Genomic DNA, 19,369 nt, shown 5'->3' with positions numbered 1-19,369 from the left:
CCCCAGTAAATTTCACTACATGTGCCCAGGGCTTGTAGATTAATTGCTATTAGTGGGCCTGCAGCACTGATTGTGCCACCCACATAAGTAGCCTCTTAACCATGCCTCAGGTCTGCCATTGTAAGGCCTGTGTGTGTAGTTTCACTGTCACTTTGACTTGGCATTTAAAAGTACTTGCTAAGCCTTAAACTTCCCTTTTTCTACATATAGGCCACCACTAAGGTAGGCCCTAGGCAACCCATGGGGCAGGGTGCTTTGTAGATAAAAGGCAGGACATGTACCTGTGCAGTTTATATGTCCTGGTAGTGTAAAACTCCTAAATTCGTTTTTACGCTGCTGTGGGGCCTGCTCCTTTCATAGGCTAACATTAGGGCTACCCTAATATACTGTTTGAGTGGTAGATTCTGATCTGAAAGGAGTAACAAGGTCATATTTAGTATGGCCAGAATGGTAAAACAAAATTCTGCTGACTGGTGAAGTTTGATTTAATATTACTATTTTAGAAATGCCACTTTTAGAAAGTGAGCATTTCTCTGCACTTAAATCCTTCTGTGCCTTACAATCCACGTCTGGCTAGGTTTAGATGACAGCTCCCTTGTGCATTCACTCAGACAACCCCAAACACAGATGCTCAGTCACACTTGCACACAACTGCATATTGAATGGGTCTTCTTGGGCTGGGAGGGTGGAGGGCATGACACTTACACGTCAAAGGCCAGTAGCCTGCCCTCACACAAAGGACTGTAATTGAAAGGGGACCTTGTGCACTTCTAAACCACTCTTTGAAGTTTCCCCCACTTCAAAGGCACATTTGGGTATGTAAACAGGGTCTCTGAACCTACCAACTCAGACACTTCTTGATAAGATACCACTGGAGAAGAAACCCTGAACCAGAACCTGCAACCTGCCAAGAGGAACTGCCTGGCTGCCCAAAGGACTCACCTGATTGCTTTTCTGCAAAGGACTGCTGCCCTGCTGTTGCCCTGCTGCCTTGCTGTCCTCTGGCTCTGCTGAGAAGTGCTCTCCAAGGGCTTGGATAGAGCTTGCCTCCTGTTCCCTAAAGTCTCAGGTCCAAAAAGACTTCATTTCTGCAAAAGAACTCCTTGTGCAGCGAAAATCGATGCACAGCCTGCAAGAAACGATGCACAGCCTGCATCACAGGTGAGAAAATCACCGCACGCTGAACTGGATCAACACAGCCCGACTTCCCGAAGAGGAGAATGAAGTAGCGCCAGGGTTGCGACCGGAAATTCGATGCATGGCCCACTGGATCGACGCAAAGTTGAGCCAGAACGACGCAGCCCGAATTCTTGAGAGGAATCGATGCAGCTCCTGCCATGTGGCAAAACTTTCCACGCAACGCCCACCGGATCGACGCAGCCCCTGTGACTTCCTCCTGCACGCCCAGGATTTCAACACATCGTCCCCGGGGCGTCCGAAAACCCAGCAACCCGAAGAGATCTCAGTCTACACGCCAGCAATCGACGCAAAGCCTGCCCTGCGTGAAAACTCAACGACGCATCGTCTGTGTGTGCCAGAAAATTCGACGCACACCTCCCCGTTTTCCACGCAACTCCTCCTCTGCGGTCCATTGCTGAGAATTTGAACACAAACCAGGTACTTTGTGCTTGCAAGAGATACTTGTTACTTTTTAAAGACTAAAGACACTTTATATCATTTTTACAGTGATATTTCAATGTATATTCATTGAATCTTGATCGCTTTGACCTGCATTTATCCAGATAAATATTATATAATTTTCTAAACACTGTGTGGTGTATGTTTGTGGTGCTATGCTGTGTTATTGCATGATTTATTACACAAATACTTTACACATTGCCTTCTAAGTTAAACTGACTGCTCAGTGCCAAGCTACCAGAGGGTGGGCACAGGATAATTTGTATTGCGTGTGACTTACCCTGACTAGAGAGAGGGTCCTTGCTTGGACAGGGGGTAACCTGACTGCCAACCAAACACCCCATTTCTAACAGGCAGTAACACTTGTTCTTCTATTCTGTGTTCCCCCATGTCTCCAGATAAAAATGGTACCTCACTTGTATCGCTAGGCCTAGTGCCCGCGACAGAAAACGCCTCAAAACACAACATGGACACATCACATTTTCCAAAAGAAAACTGACCTGTTTCTTGTAAAGTGCCTCGCTGTGGATTTTGGCCTCTTGCTCAGTCGGCACCTAGGAAAACCTAGCAAACCTATACAGTTTTGAAACCTAAACACCTTGGGGAATTGAGAATGGGGTGACTTGTGGGGCTCTCGCTAGGTTCTGTTGCCCAGAATCCTTTGCAAACCTCAAATTTTGACAAAAAAAAACACTTTTTCCTCACATTTCGGTGCTGCAAAGTTCTGGAATCTGAGGGGAGCCACAAACGCCCTTCCACCCAGCATTCCCCAATTCTCCAAATAAAAATAGTACCTCACTTGTGTGGGTAGGCTAGTGCCCGCAACAGGAATGGATCACACAAGGGTCAATGGTAATCCTTGTATTAGATCTACTGTTAACCCTGGAGTGATCCATTCCTGACGCAGGCACTAGGCACAGGCACACAAGTGGGGCTGAGTTTTTATCAGGACAAGTGGAGAAATGATGAGTAGTGTGAATTTTGTGGATCCCTGAACATTCCTGTAGTTTCTGTGATGTAAAAGCAAGGAAAAATAGTGCTTTGATCAACGTTTCAATTTTGCTGGGTATTCTGCGTGAGAGAACTTTGTGAAATCCAAACAAGCCACACTTCCGTGGACTGCCCCAGGTGTCTAGTTTTCAGAAATGTCTGGGTTTGGTAGGTTTCCACATATGGCGGCTGAGTCCAGGTCCAAATACTCAGGTGACTGTCTTACAAAACCAGCCTGTTTTGTGGTAGGTAATTTTGATGTCTCCACAATCCATTTTGGGTACTTCCCTGTTGTGGTCACTTGCCTACCCACTAAAGAGAGGAAATGTTTTTTCTCTGGAGACTTAGTGGAATGCTGGGTGGTAGAAATTTTGTGGCTGTCTTCAGATTCCAGGACTTCCCCTCACTGAAATGCAAGGCAAAAGTGTTTTTTAAGCAAAGTTTGGGATTTCAAGGGGATTCTGTGCAAAGGAAAACTGGTGAGATCAACGCAAGTCCTGCACCCTTGGTACTAGTATGTTAAAGTTAATCCACCACTCACACTGGTTGGTTTTAGCACATCCAGAAATTATGGTTTGAAAGCATGAATACTTATCAAAGTATCTGAATATTAAAACAAATCCTTCTGAAGGTGGGCCATAAAGCCACGTCCAGGCACCAACCTCTTTATGGTCCATTCACATGCTATTCATACACAACAAACAACCCTTTCATACCGCCGGCCATGGGCCCAATCCAACCAATCTTACCGCTGCCAGACAAGGGCCCATCACATTCATATGCCACAGGATGGAATACATTTGACTACATTTTACCACCTGTCAAGTAACCGCCTCCTTCTTCCTGAACATTACCAAAAGCATGCGTAACAAACCTTTACTAATGACTTTCATGACAGCCACCGACGCTCAGGAAGACATGTTTTTCATGCGCCTTTAGAGCACACTGTGCTAAATCTAATTCCTTCCAGTGTGTGGATGCAAGTTGGGGGTGTCCTAATGTGCCGTACAAAGCGATTCCTCGAACTGAGTGAGCAGAAACTAAGGCAGATATGCTGGGGAATTCTTGTGATGTTTCCCTAAAGAGAAAGTCATAGGCTATTAAAAAGGGCAGTGTTTGGCACACAGGGGAGTCCATGAGAATGTAGCATATGTCCCAGTGAACAGTATGTGCAGTGCTATGAATGTCATGCATTTATCATACAGCAAATTGAACATCGACTAAGTTCTGATGGAGGATGAACATGAAAATCAGGTCAAACACTGACCCATACATGTCATTGTCCTTCAGTGCTGGGATGGCAGGTATAGGTTTGAATCCATAGGTGTAGATGATGTACATCTGTACTACCTTTACTATCTGCCTTCTACCTGTGCAATATCCACGTGAAGGCACACCTACCATAAGCTTTCCTGACACATTCTTGTCTCTGTCCTCATCAGAGTCCTGACTAATATTGTATAATTGCCCAGTGAACCTATACTAGTTTGTGGATGCAAGTTGGTGGTGTCCGAGTATGCCTTGGGAGGCCTATTCCTCTAACTGAGCAAGCGTATCTACCATTGAAACTAGGGCAGACATGTTGGTGAAGAAATCCTAAGGTCTCTAAAGTAAAAAGTCAATCAAATATCCTGTTGGACTCATTCATCAACACTTCTACTTTTCTACTTCTACTTTTGCTTTGAAAGTGAAGCTACAAATTGAGTTTGCACACTTTCAAACAAGTTTAAATATTGGTGAATATGTCCGACAGGGCATTTGTTTGACCTATTACACTATTCTGGTTCTCGTTGGCAATCATGCTGGTCCTTGTGTAGCATTTATAAGTTCCCTAACAAGCACTTCAAAATTCAGTCATGCTTTTAACATTTTGCCACACAGGGTACTCCGTGACAATGTGGCATATGTTCTGTCCACTAGTATGTGCAGTATGGGGACTATAATGCACAGTAATTGAACAGAACACCTACCACATTTTGACGGTGGAGATAGGTCTCAAGCAGGCCATAAGGAAGTCCATGATTTCCTGAAGTAGACAAAGTAAAGTTCTGTGGCTGCTTGTCTAACGAACTAGTGGCCCATGGACATTCAGTATCCATGCACAGCCACTAAAAGGATTACCCAATGGCAGCTCCACCTCAGTCGATTTCCCAGAACTTTGCTTTAGTATGATACAACGTAAAGCAACTAAGGACACAGAGGTTACGATGGGCACTGGGGACAGTAATACAGACTCTCCTGCCGCTTTCCATGCTTCAAGCACACTTTACAGTGATAACATGGATGATCCTTTTGGGTGTTTTAGGAATGCGATCAGCAAAGTGTCGCTCCTACATCCTTGCCACATCCTCCAGAACATATGAGGTGAAGGCTGCTGCTGCTTCTGTAACAGCAGTGAGGCTTTCAATTACAGACAACTCGAAGTCAAGGAAAGTCATGAGTCTTCCTGTGGTTGTCTGAAAGTAAACAACATACACATTGTATGTTGCCATTTGGATCAGGTGGGTAAACAGTTTCTTGTACCAAGTGCGAGTTTTATAAGATGCACTGTATGGTTGAAGAACCTGGTCGTTCTTGTCCACTCCGCCCATGTACATATTGTAATCAAGTATAAAGATGGGCTTGTGGACTTCGGCCATCTGACCCCAAACTGTGATTGGAAAAGTACTCTCATCATTAATTGTAGTGAGCATGTATACATCACGTCTATCCAAGAACTTGACTGCGATCAGTTCATTGGGACGCAACTTTGGGATTTCCAGAGCTTCTTGCAAACAAGCTCCTACGGGAATCCTTTGCTGTTGCAACTGTAACGCAGGTCAAAGTGCCAGCTTTGTAACGCTCACTGAACAGCTCTACTCCTATGTAGAAATTGTCCACATAACGGCTATAACCTTCTTGAAGGAGTGGCTGGACAAGTTTCCATACAATCCTTCCAGTGACCCCTAACACAGGAGGGCAACCTACAGGGTTTAGGGTAGAGTCCTTCCATGTATACACTCTCAAGCTGTACACATAGCCAGAAGAGCTCTTACACAGCATGCACAGCTTTATGCCATAGCAAGCTCTTTTGCTTGCAATGTACTGTCTGAACAGCAGCCATCCTTTGTACAAGATCAAGGACTCATCAGCTGCTGTATTCTTTCCAGGAGTATAGATCTCTGGGAACCTGGCAGACAAATGTTCCACAACAGGCCAAATTTAGAACAACCTGTCATGGTCTGGATGGTCCTGGGGCAATGCAGCAGAATTGTCATTGAAATGCAGCATGTGCTGCTGCAGCAAAAAATGATCTCTGCTCATGTATGGTACGAAGATGGGGGTTACCCAAACTGTGAGAGTTGTCTAGTAGGACTGCAAGGTGGGTTTCTGCACTAACCCCATTTTGAGCGTAAGGCCCAAAAATATCTTCAACTCTGCCAGTGAAGTGGGAGTCCACAGGCGTGCCCTAGAACGGGGCCCTAGAGTGCCTCCATGCTCCCTCAGAAATGGGAGCTACGAGCGCAAAGCAAACACACAAAAGGAAACAGAAGTTCACTCACAGTGAAACGTATAGGCAAAAGTGCAAATATCCATGTAACAGGCAAAAGTGCAAATATCCATGTATTTCCCTAACTGAATCACCCTAATTTTAAAAGACAGGCCCTCTCCCCTTTCCATCCATGCCTCCCTGGCATATGGGAAAGCCGTTTTGGCCTTTTTTCCCCAATTGAGTGGGGAGAGGAGGCTCACCTGCTCCTCCGCAGCTCCAGTGGGGAAAAATGTGACGTCAGTGCACCTCGCCACGTGCTGACGTCACAGAGGGGCGGGTGGGGGGGTTGGGTTAGAGACACAAAAGTTATTCCACGTCTCCTTGGGTAATACAAATGTTTTTTAAATCCTCTGGTGCATTGCACTGGAGGATTTTTTAACCCCCTCCCTGGTGTCACCACTGGTCGTGACCTGCACCAGGGAGGTAGTGTGGGCATTGGCCATTGGCCAACACCCGCACCAGAGAAGTTAAAGACAAGGGAGCTGTCCGCAGTTTAAGTAATATGTGTCCATAAGTTAATGCTGTTTGAACTTGCATTTATGGTTCATTAATGAAAAGCCTTCATTATTAGGGTTACTGCTGTATATAAACGTTTTAAGGTCACACTGCACTGCTGACAGTGGTCCCAGTAAAAAAGAAAAAAAAAATGTATAGATATTTGAAAAGTTCAGCCACATGATGCTAAGTATAACGCTCCCAGAATGCTCTCTGATTAGATGCCAATGTTTGCAGAAGCTTGTAAGCAAGAGTGATGATTCTTTGTTTTCAAAATAAAATGTTCAGAAAAAAATGCAAGTAGGAAAAAAACGTTTCATTATATAAAATTGAAGGTGCTATTTCTTTGAAGCGTCTTTTAGTAAAATGTGTTGAGGCATGATAGTATTTCCAAAAAATATAACTAATGGAAAATCACTAACGGTTTTCAACAAGATTATGGGAAGCATGGAAATAAACAAGCACTGACAAAGCCAACTGATCTGACATTTTTTTATGAGGTTTGGTTTCGACAATGAGAGTCTTGTTTTGACATGGTTTTTGTAACACTTTATAGTTGTGGGAAATGCCAGGCCCACACCATTGTAACAAACACTGGCAAAAAGAAAAAAAAGGTTTTGTTCTCAAAAGCACACATTGCCACCAGTGTGGTAACAAAGGCCCAGGAGCCCCCATCCAAGCGGCCCCCTCAGCACAGCACCTGCCCTGGGTAAGTTTGGTGCGGGTCCTCCAGTTTTGTTACGCCACTGATTGCCACAGTAGTTGCTGGCACTGAGCAAAACTACTTTTTGTGCCAATATGCTCCTTGTGGAAGAGCAGAATGCGATCACTCACAGTAAAGCCAGCCGAAAGAGAGTGAAATAGAATTTTAATAAAAACAAAATATCTTTGTCAATTCCAGACCTAATTATGGGCCTAATTCTTTAAGAAAGACACAAAAGTGCACCCATGGTATATGCCATTGAATTAGTGGCTTTCATGAATTCACAAGAGCTTACAGAAGTAGACCAGGAAATTGTACTTCTAGAAAATATTTGTTAACTTTATTTTAGCAAAAGTACATGGGTAGATTTGCTCATGTGCAAATCTATTGAGCGTTTACAAGTTTACTTTCCCTCCAACCACTTTTTCCCAACCCTAGAAGAACTTCTACTTCTGCCTATGTCAGGAATACATTTCCAACCTTTCTCATTATGGAAAAGATTAGAGAAGAGCTGGTGACAATTCTTAAAACATGCTAGTTAGTAGGTTTGCAAACTCAAAGGCATTCCAGCCCTTGACCTATTGCATACTGCTTCCTCCAGCCCCAGCATGTAGATCTGTGGAAAGGTGGCAAAATAAGGAAATTGCCATTGCGGGGATTGAAATTGCAAGTATTTAAGCCCTACTATAGTAGTAGCCCTGTCATAATCAGAGCTGTTACATAATGAGATTGCTGCCTTAATTTGTCGCCACACTACATGACACCAAATGGACAAGTAGATTTTTTTACAGGACAAGTAGATTTAAGAAGCGACCTGTCCCATGGAAAAGTAGATATTTTATTAAATTCCACATCCCTGATTTTATTAATTAAATAAAAAAATGAAATTTCAATGGTGCTAAAAGGTTACTTCAGTTTGCGCTAGACCGTGATAAATCTAAAGTTCAAGCCGACCCCGATGAAGGGCAAGCGGGATACAGAATTCACGCAGAGCCCACTGAAAATGTACCTTGGATGGTGCAAGCATCGACGGCGCCCTGACCTTAGGGCTAACCAGGGCACACTTTAGGGGTGACTTATATGTAATAAAATAGAAGGTTTGTGTCTGGCAAGTGGGAACACTTGCCAGGTAAAAATGGCAGTTTAAAACTGCACCTACAGCCTTTACAGTTGCAGGCCTGGGACATGTTTAGAGTGCTACTGTTGTGGATGGCACAATCAGAGCTTCAAGCTCATTAGTAGCATTTAATTTACAGGTCCTGGGCACATATAGTGCACTTTACTAGGGACGTACAAGTAAATTAAGTGTGTATTGTGGCTAAGCCAATGCTACCATCATTTGAGTACAGAGCACCTGCACTTTAGCACTAGTTAGCATTGGTTAATTGCACAGAATCCTTAAGCCAGCAAAAATGAAGTCAAAGAAACAAAAGGTCAGAAGGCAAAAGTCAGGGGACGCCACACCAAGGATGCCAGGTCTAACAGCGTAATTCATCCCAATATAGTGTATCAGAGTGCTTTACATCGCATGTACACATTACATTGATAACATATCATACATGTTTGTAAATCAATGTGCAAAATATGTTACATAAGGAAGCAAGGGTTACAGGAAGTAGTAGTCACATATCATTGTTCATAGCATACTGTGCTATTTTAGGATTACAATGCAACTACAAGAAACAAAAAGGTCTCTGTGTTAAAAGTAGTAATCCACTTGCTTAACTACATAAAATAAAAATCTGTCATCTGCATTTTAAATAATGTGTTTACAGGTCACGCATTAACCCTCTATCCTACTTTGAGTCAGATCTGGGACTAGACAAAACACAGATCTTCCCAGCAAATGCATTACTCACTACAACTATCTTACCCTCATTATTATTTCCTCAGATTTACTGGGAACAATAAGATCTCTGCAGCAGATGCCTTAACCCCATCATATATTTTAAATTCAGACTTTGCAACCAACTAAGCAGAACAGATTTACTGTCAAGCTTCTGATTGCTGCCTTTTTATTTTTTTATAAATATATAATTTGAGGCCCAGATTTTGTGTCTGAGTTGCGTCACTTTTCTGGCACAACTCTGATATAAAGTTGTTGGACCTGGCTTTTTGACTGGGTCATCCCCAAACTTTTTGCCTCCTTCCTCCTATTTTTTCTGACCTGTTGTTGTTGGCTTTTGACCTCTGGGCACTTTACCACTGCTAACCAGTGCTAAAGTGCATATGCTCTCTGTGTAAATTGTACTATGGATTGGTTTCTCCATGATTGGCTATTTAATTTACTTATAAGTCCCTAGTAGAGTGCACTATATGTGCCTAGGGCCTGTAGATTAAATGCTACTAGTGGGCATGCAGCACTGGTTGTGCCACCCACTTCAGTAGCCCCTTAACCTTGTCTCAGGCCTGCCATTGCAAGGCCTGTGTGTGCAGTTTCACTGCCACTTGGACTTGGCATTTAAAAGTACTTGCCAAGCCTAGAACTCCCCTTTTTCTACATATAAGTCACCCCTAATGTGTGCCCTAGGTAACCCCTAGAGAAGGGTGCTGTGTGGGTAAAAGGCAGGACATGTACCTGTGTAGTTATATGTTCTGGTAGTGTAAAACTCCTAAATTCGTTTTTACACTATTGTGAGGCCTGCCCCCTTCATAGGCTAACACTGGGGCTGCCCTCATACACTGTTGAAGTGGCAGCTGCTGATCTGAAAGGAGCAGGAAGGTCATATTTAGTATGGCCAGAATGGTAATATAAAATCCTGCTGACTGGTGAAGTCGGATTTAATATTACTATTCTAGAAATGCTACTTTTAGAAAGTGAGCATTTCTTTGCACTTAAATCTTTCTGTGCCCTTCAATCCACGTCTGGCTAGGTTTAGTTGACAGCTCTTTGTGCATTCACTCAGATACACCCCAAACACAGGGTACTCAGCCTCACTTGCATACATCTGCATTTTGAATGGGTCTTCCTGGGCTGGGAGGGTGGAGGGCCTGCCCTCAAACAAAGGACTGCCACACCCCCTACTGGGAATCTGGCAGACAGGATTGAACTGAAAGGGGGCTTGGTGCATTTCTTAGACACTCTTTCAAGTCACCCCTACTTCAAAGGCACAACTTAGTATAAAACAGGGCCTCTGCCCTACCTCAGCAGACATTTGCTGGAGAAGAAACCTGAACCAGAAACTACATCCTGCCAAGAAGAACTGCCTGGCTGCTCAAAGGACTCACCTGTCTGCTTTTCTACAAAGGACTGCTGCCTTGCTGTTGGCCTGCTGCCTTGCTGAACTCTTGTCTGGCTGTTAAAGTGCTCTCCAAGGGCTTGGATAGAGCTTGCCTCCTGTTCCCTGAAGTCTCAGGACCAAAAAGACTTCTCTCTTTCCCTTGGACGCTTCGTGCGCCGAAATTTTCAACGCACAGCTTGTTCTGCGGCGAGAAAAACGCCGCACACCGACGCTGATCGACGCGACGCCTTCGGGACGACCAGAACTTCGACGCACGGCCTCGCAAGGGCAACGCCGCCCGACTTCCAGAGGAGAAATCGACGTGACGCCTGCCGTGAGATCGAAACTTCGACGCACAGCCCCACGGAACGACACGCAGCTGGAAAACAATCAGGAGAATCCACGCACAGAACCGGGACATCTGGTAATCCCCGCGACCCATAGAAGGAGACGGTCCGCGTGCCGGAAAACGACGCACGTCTTTCCCGAGTGAAAAATAACAACGCAAGTCCGTGTGTGAAGGGGCGCAACCGACGCACACACCATTTTTCCTCCCGTAGAACGACGCACGTCTCACCACGTGAAAAATAACGACGCAAGTCCGTGTGTGAAGGGGCGTAACCGACGCAAACACCATTTTTCCACGCATCTCCTCTTCTGCGGCCCTCTGCGGGGATTTTCCACTCCAAACCAGGTACTTTGTGCTTGAAGGAGACTTTGTATACTTTTTAAAGAATAAGACACTTTATATCACTTTTTAGTGATATATTTACAAATTCATATTGCAACTTTGATCGTTTTGACCTGCAAATACCCAAATAAATATTATATATTTTTCTAAACACTGTGTGGTGTATTTTTGTGGTGTTATATTATGGTATTGTATGATTTATTGCACAAATGCTTTACACGTTGCCTTCTAAGTTAAGCCTGACTGCTCGTGCCAAGCTACCAGAGGGTGGGCAGAGGCTGATTTTGGATTGTGTGTGACTTACCCTGACTAGGGTGGGGGTTCTTGCTTGGACAGAGGGCAACCTGAGTGCCAACCAAAAACCCAATTTCTAACAAAACTCTATTATGGGATTTACAGTACCACACACTATTCCTGTTTGCATGGCTTTGTAAAGAAAAAAAACTAACACAGGCAGCATTTTGCCCTGCCTTGCATTACCTTGAGTCAGGTAGGCATTACGTGAGTGGTGTGTGGGTGTACCTGCGCCTCCACCCATGTAATTTGATCTAAACCCATATTTACAAAGACTTTTCAGCATAGATCTGCACCAAACTGGTGAGTTTACCTTAGGCTGTCGTAACAAGGGGAAATATCTAATTTCTCCTTATTTCCTCTTTGTGTATATGCTGCATTCGGCAGCACACATACAAAGAGGAAATAACCTCATAAGATAGTTTTTGCATGCCTTTGTAAGAAAAATAAACCTTAACGCAAGGCAGTACGTTCCACTGCCTTACATTATTGTGTGTCAGATGGGCACGACATGGGTGATGCATGTTCGTTCCCATACATACATCCACATATTTTGTGTAAAAATAATATTCCCAGTCTTCCACACTAGTTTTCCCTGACTCAGCTCCCCAGTCCCACTTCCCTGTCAAAGGATAGTGGTTATCCCCATTTATGTGAGGTGACATTCCAACTAGGCCCAACTAGTCTTAGAAGTTCCATGATGGCTTTGTGAAAGTCAAAGTGCCTCCAAGCCGTAGCGTGTCAGTCAGAGCAAGCTCAACCCAGGCCTGGCAGACCAGTATTCGGTCTTAACTGGTTCCGCTGGAGTGGAGGTTCAGAGTGCCCTGGCATGCATCTGTGGCACAGCAGTGAGCAGAAGTCTGTCTGCTACAGCAGACTGGATGCTGTGACGCCTATGGAGTAAGCCTCCCTGAATGCTGTGGCAAGCCTTTGGACATCCTAGATTGTTGGGTAGTTGAATTGTTGCTCTTCTTCTGTGGGTAATGGCTTGCTTCTCCTTCACAGCTGCACATTCATCCAGGACAACAGTCTTTTCACTTCATCAATATCCCCTCCTGGCATACGGGGTTCATAACAGCGCACACAGGGATACTCTCCAGAGGGTCCCTTCAGGTCACAGCATTGCACAGGGCGACTGCCCGCTTCTCGTTTCAGCAATGCACTAAGGCCAAGGTCCTCAATCACAGTGGCCCCCACCTGGCATACGGAGATCATGGGCAGCACACAGGTTTTCTGCATTTACTTTGTGCAATTCAGCCATTAAATCGACATCTCTATCCCCTCTTTCACATCAAAAGTTAATAATTTGTCTTTAATTCTTGGTGCATGAGGGTAGATTGAGGCTGGCAATCCAAAGCCACATAAAAGTCAAGTGTCAAGTGCATCCAAAATGTGGCCTATATTCTATTATATGGTGCAACATTGCAGTCTATTAAATCAAACACAACAGAGAGATTTGTCAACAGTCACAAAATTTGGTCAACCGGGGAAGCTGGTTTTGATTCCAGGTTTTCTGCCATTTTATTATAGTTTTTGGCCACTGGATGGTCATCATTATATTTCTTCTATTTCTCCTGTTTTACATCAAAGGTTAATGCTTTGTCTTTAACTCTTGGCACATGAAGTTGGAGAACAAGTGGTAGGCAGATGCATCAACTGTGCATTTTTCACTTTAAATAAGGGCTACCTTGAATAATCCTGCTTGACCCAAATATCTTAGTTTTGTGCAGTAAACAAGAGGATGCTAAAAAAATGAAACTACAAGTTCCAGAATATGTAGTGGTATTGACTGCTTGTGGTAAATCTTATGTAATAAGTAAGGTAGGCAACAACGAACCAGGCTTGGGTCGCAGCAAGTCTGTTTAATCTTTGTTGTAAGCATCATAGCTGCCGAGTTTCTCAGGTCCATTCAAGACTTTAGCCTAGTTTTATTCTTAGAATTCTGGGACTTGTAGTCCTGGTTTTATACTGGGTTAAATAAGACTGCAAGACCAGATTTCTAAGGGGAAAAAAAGCCTGTCCTAACTAGTCACTCTTCAACATGGGAATCTTGGCAACTATGAAGTATCAACTTATATTTTTGCAGACAAGCTTTTTCAAGCATGGTATATGATGCTGAGTTGTTTTCTTGAAACCCTGCTTATACATCAGTTAAGAAAAATGGTTAAATAATTATCAGTCTGTGAGTACTGAAAAGGTATACGAGTAGACACATCTCGTGATACTCTATTGTGGAAAACATCTTCGTCCTCACCACGCTGGGTGCTGACTCAAAGAGAAAGTGTTAGATACAAAGAGAACTGTGGAACGCAATTAGTAGTCTCAAAGCCAAGCCCAGATTGTGATCCAATGGCAACCATCGAACCAACGGAAAGCCAGCCCCCGCGTATAGTTTGAGAAGATGGGCGGGGTTTCCAATTAGAGCCTCATAATCACCTGGTCTGGTTCTGGTGTTATTTTTTTTTCTTTTCGAGATGGTGCATTGTTTTCTTATCTTTGGCAGAAAAACTAGAGGGCAGTGATGCCTCCAAGGAAAAAGAGGGCTGTTCAGGATAAGGGAGAAGAAAACGGCGGCCCTATTCCTGTGGTCGCACTTTCGATTCAGAAACCCACAGGCTTACCTCAGTTGCAGGAGGCCCTGCCAGCGAAGCCCGTTTCTCAAGCTGAGTTCCTTGAGCAGGAAGCAACTGCTCAGGCGGAAGACCCCGACAGCAAAATTCGTCGGAGAACTTACGATGTTTACCCAGGTGGCGTTTCGGGTTTAAACAGAAGAGAAACCTTTGTTGTCAGAGCGTGCCCTCCTTTGGCCGAGGAGTCCAGTAGTGGAATGGCTGCGTCGGACACTGCCCAATATGGTGCAGGCTCCTTCTACGTTGGCGATGCCGAAGCCTCGCCAAAGGGTCTGCAGGAAGAAACTACTGCCCCGGTCCACAATAAGGAAGAGATTGCAGGTATTCCGTTTTCTTGTGTACTGGTTTTCAGGAGAGACTGATATTCACCCATAATATGCCTCAAATGTTATGTCTTTGTTCGTTGGGTGGGGGTATTTTTTTTGCAACTAAATCACCAAGCGCCCCCTTTTCCTTAGCAAACTATTACAGTTTGAAAACTGAATACTTTAACGAAAGAGTATTTTCTGACGCCGGTATGGACGTGGAGCTCTAAAGTTTTCATAGCTCAAAGGCAAGTAGCTGATCCGGGTCGGCCTTTCTGTCTTAAAACCCGTTGTCTTGTTTTATCCCATTATAAAATAAGGCCTACAAATCCTAGACTGCAAAGTAAAAACCTGCATTGGATAAACTGCTTAAGTGTGGAATTGAGAAATTTGATGCTCTGGTGGGGACTCGCTGGTAAGGATAGCAGGTGACTGTAGGTCATCAAGGATGCATTGCCACAGGCCTGAGCTTTCAGTTAACCACACAAAAACACCTGAAAACAATAGTTTGAAAAATAAAAGCCACGAACAAAAGCAGTGTGTGCTTAGTGACAGCCAGCAGTGTCCCTTGTACCCTTGCTCACTGCGGAACAGAGGGGCTAAAGTATAGGAGAGGCAGATATTAACTCGCCCCATGTCGAGCGGTTGACCGTCGGTCAGACCAAGCTTATGCTTTACCCCCTTCACAAATATGGGTCAAATGAACTCAGAATGCGTGAACTCCTAACTTTTTGGGGGGGGGGGGGCGGGTTGAAACTGCTGAAAGCTTGCTTGGTGATGTGGGAACTCGTTGATTGCTACGGGGAGAAGAGAGACTTCATGTTGCAAAGGGCCCTTTGACAGGGGAGACTGAAGAGAGGATGTAATATGGATAACGAGACTTCAGGGAAGTGACAGTAACATCACCAGATTCTCCACCCCAGTTTAAACGGCATGTTTAGTCTTGGACCTACCAAACATTGGCTATTAAACAATTTTGTAGGCGAGTGGCAATTGTTAGGAATCAAAACTACAAGCCCCAGAATGCGACAGTATGCCAGATTAAATTTTGGAACTAGGGGCCAGATGTAGCAAACGTTTTGCGACTCGCAAACGGCAAAATTCCCTTCCTATTTGCGAGTCGCATTGGGATGCAATACCATTATGCGGTCGCAAATGGCATTACAGTTACCATCCACTTCAAGTGGATGGTAACCCAATCGCAAATTGGAAGGGGTCCCCATGGGACCCCTTCCATTTTGTGATTGCACCCCAAAATATTTTTTCAGGGCAGGGAGTGGTCCAAGGGACCACTCCCTGCCCTGAAAAATCCGAAACTAAAGGTTTCGTTTTTTTTTTTGTAGTGCAGCTCGTTTTCCCTTAGGGAAAACGGGCTACACTTCAAAAAAAAAAAAACTGCTTTATTGACAAGCAGGTCGCTAACATGGAGGCCTGCTGACGTCAGCAGGCCTCCATGTTAGCGAGTGCCCATACGACCCATACGTCCATTTGCGACCCACCTCATGAATATTCATGAGGTGGGTCATTGCGACCCCATTGCGAGTTGCAGTCGGTGTCTGAGACACCGTACTGCATAGCAATTTGCGACTTGCAAATTGCTTTTTTGGTACATCTGGCCCTAGGTGTTAAAAGGAGGCATGAAGTCTTCTGGTAATTATACATGCTTACCTTATGCGCCCACATTTATTGCCTTTATTTAATATGTAAGTTTTTTGCTTACATTTACTTGTCTTTTGATTGTTTCTTCAGCCTCATTGTTTAAGTAAATGACAGCCTCGGCGTTTTATTTGAGGAGTTTCTTAAAATAAGGGTAAAAAAGATAGCGTCTCCAATGTGTTCTGCTCTGTTGTCTTGTAGAAGCCAACATCACTGAAAAAAATCCTCGAGGAAGAAAGAAGAAAGGGACGGTAAGTATTACGAGTGGGAACAGATCTGTTAAGATGAATTGTGCTGTGTTGCAACTTAGGTGTGTTGTTGTCAACCCTATATTGCCAAGTCATGCTTAAATAATTGCCAAAACACTTCTTTCTGGTAAAACACCTGCATTGCTGAACAGTTTGTGCAGGGAACACAGCCAGGAGTTTCCTGCTCTTCCACTCCTTTTCAATTTGGTATTAGTCAGGCCCGAATCTGTATGCTCAGTTGCTTCTGTAACTCGCACGTGGGGAGGGCGGGCGGGGTTTGGCGACATTGGTCTCAATCATGGATTGCGGAGGGATATTTATGTCCTCTTCTGGTGTGTAGTTATGGAACCTCTTTGCAACCCCCATTCAGAGTTACCAGAGCTGTGCTAACGGGTTTAGTACGCTGGTAAATGTCAAGATAGGTTTGCTTAGGTCGCAAAAATCCTCCACAGCCATGTGCAACATCCTAATAATTGCAGCCAACAGTCCCAGTTAGTATGCTGTGGTGGGAAATAGGCAGTTGTGCGGTCCACTGTAGTCTCTTCGCTGCAAGCTGTCTACCTGTGACAGCTTTGTCCTCGTTTGGCAGTGTTAGTTTCCCAGAGTTCGCTCTAAGTCCATTTGGCAACTCAGTGTATTCTGATAATAAGATTGTTTTGTGAAACGAAATACTAGAGTAGCATAACCTTTCCCCCCCAAATATTCCAGGATAGTAATTTTGTCCTTCAGGTGTCTACCAAGCCCACTGCTGCCCCGGGGGTGTATTTCAGGGCACAATATTTTAAAGTGAAATTAGGTTTTCATACCCGGTATTTTTTTCCTGTGACTTCGTGTTTCTGAATGAGAGAATTTCAGAAACTTCACACAGTGAGCGCAACTAGTTTTTGATGAAAAAAAACACGTTTGGATGTAAATATGTGCTTTTTATTGTAATAATGAGGTTGTATGATTCATCAATGTCACTATCAGACCTGTTACGTTTTCATGTTTTGGGAATTTATGTGCATGCTGTAAAGTGGCAATTTTGTAAGGGCTAAGAACTAGCATATCTCCAGCAAAAGACTCGAAGCAATCTGAAAACATTTTTTTCAAAATTGCAGTGACAGTTGCAAATAACCACCCCTATCTCTTTGCCAAAACTACCCCCCCATCTTTATCAATCTGAAGGATGCTAAATATGTGCTATCTATAAATACTATTGTCATTAATCTGTGCTTATTCGTTTGGTTCTGAATGTGTTAAACCAGTCCAAAATTCTCTACAACACCATGAATCTACCATACAATACCCTTTTAACATGTTTTGTATTGTAATACTATTTAAATAGTGCTTACTACCGCTTTTCGGCGAGTAGCACGCTACAACAGAACCCAAGAGGAATTAGTGGTGGGTTAGTATAGGGAAATCTTAGTACCGTTTTAGTATTATTATGAGTTAATTTGAGCAGAGGATATGTGAGATTGTTAGTTGGAATGACTAGAGTAATGGAGGGATAGAGGAGGGAAGAATCCAGAAGTGTTATTTGGGAGTTTATAGTAATATGACGAGGCTTGGGATGAGCAAAGGAGAGGTGGAGGAGGGAAGAGTCTGTGAAAAGGGTTAGGGAGATCATAGTAGCAGGAGGGGATTTGGATGAGTCAAAGGTGAGATAAATGAGGGAGAATTTAGTAAGGTTGTTTGCAAGATCATGGTAGTAAACATAGGTTTGGGTGAGCTAGATGTGGAAGAGGAGGGAAGAACTTAAGTGGTAGAATGGGTTTGGGATGAGTCAGAGTAGGGATGGAGGATAGATTGATAGAGACATGAAATGGTGATGGGTAGACAAAGTAAAGCTTACAAGAGAGTACATTTTTATATAATATATATATATATATATATACACACACATAAATATTTACATTTTATCATTTTTATTTAATTTTTTTACTTTAATTTACTTATTTATAATTTTAATTTTATAGGTTTCATTTTATTTTAATTAAATTGTTTCTCTACAACAGCAGGACTAGAGTAATAAATGGATATGTAAATACATAGTAAGGGAATATATGTTCAAGGAATATCTGAGAAGAAAAGTAGTATTAGATAAACACAGATTTTCAAGATTTATAATTGAAGTTAAGTGTATTTTTCTAGCATTTATTTATCTTTACTCAATTTTTGAATGGGGAAATGCTTATGATAAACATTTGATTAGTGTGATATAAAAACGAGAGAAGTGTTCATAATTATCTAATTTATCTAGGAGCTATGCAATGACCTATGAATATGTTAAGCATAGAATAACATACATATACACATATATGTATATATATATATATATATATATAATGCATTTGTTAAACGGGTTTAAAGAGTATGTGTGTAATTTATTGTTATGACATAGTAGTGATACATATTTCCTAAAGAACTATACATATTTAGAAATATACACATAATCAGATTACAAATATTTATCATCACAAGCATATGCAGTCCATTGCTGTTTGAACATGGTGGTTATGAAGGAAAGAGCCAACTCTTGAGTAGTCTTCTGAAGATAAGATAGTTATCTGTGGAACTTATATTTGGGGGTAATGAATTCCATAGTTTGTCTGCTTGAATGGAGAAGGATGTATCACCTATAGTCTTTTTCTTGCAAGGTGGTGTTCTAAGGCGGGGTGCCAATCTTGAACAAAGGTTCCTTTGTTGAATGTATTTGGTTATTTTGTTTCTGATAAAAAGCGGTCCTGTGTCATGTATAGCTGTGTGGGATATACAAAGCAGCTTGAAGATGGATCTTCTGGTAACGGGTAACCAGTGTAGTGCGCTCAAGGCAGGAGAGATGTGGGCTTGTGATTTTACATGTGATAGTAGCCTGGCAGCATAGTTCTGAATACGGTGTAGTTTTTTCATAATAGAGATGATCCATGGTAGAGGCCGTTGGCATAATCCAGTTTGGATAGTACAAGAGAGATAATAGCCTG

General features: G+C 43.2%; 1 protein-coding gene across 1 annotated transcript in view; it reads left to right on the top strand.

The window, feature by feature from the left end:
• Nucleotides 1-13,981: 13,981 nt before the first annotated feature.
• Nucleotides 13,982-19,369, top strand: part of LOC138283278 (uncharacterized) — a 177,402-nt gene continuing 172,014 nt past the window's right edge. Inside the window, exons 1-2 of the mRNA XM_069221300.1 lie at nt 13,982-14,515; nt 16,357-16,406. Of these exons, the coding sequence (XP_069077401.1) occupies nt 14,086-14,515; nt 16,357-16,406 (480 nt within the window). The 5' untranslated portion in view covers nt 13,982-14,085. The remainder of the gene's footprint in view (nt 14,516-16,356; nt 16,407-19,369) is intronic.

Source organism: Pleurodeles waltl, chromosome 3_1, assembly GCF_031143425.1.
Source record: "Pleurodeles waltl isolate 20211129_DDA chromosome 3_1, aPleWal1.hap1.20221129, whole genome shotgun sequence".
Taxonomy (NCBI): domain Eukaryota; kingdom Metazoa; phylum Chordata; class Amphibia; order Caudata; family Salamandridae; genus Pleurodeles; species Pleurodeles waltl.
The sequence above is the reverse complement of the archived record's forward strand: the minus strand, read 5'-3'. Positions and strand labels throughout refer to the sequence as shown.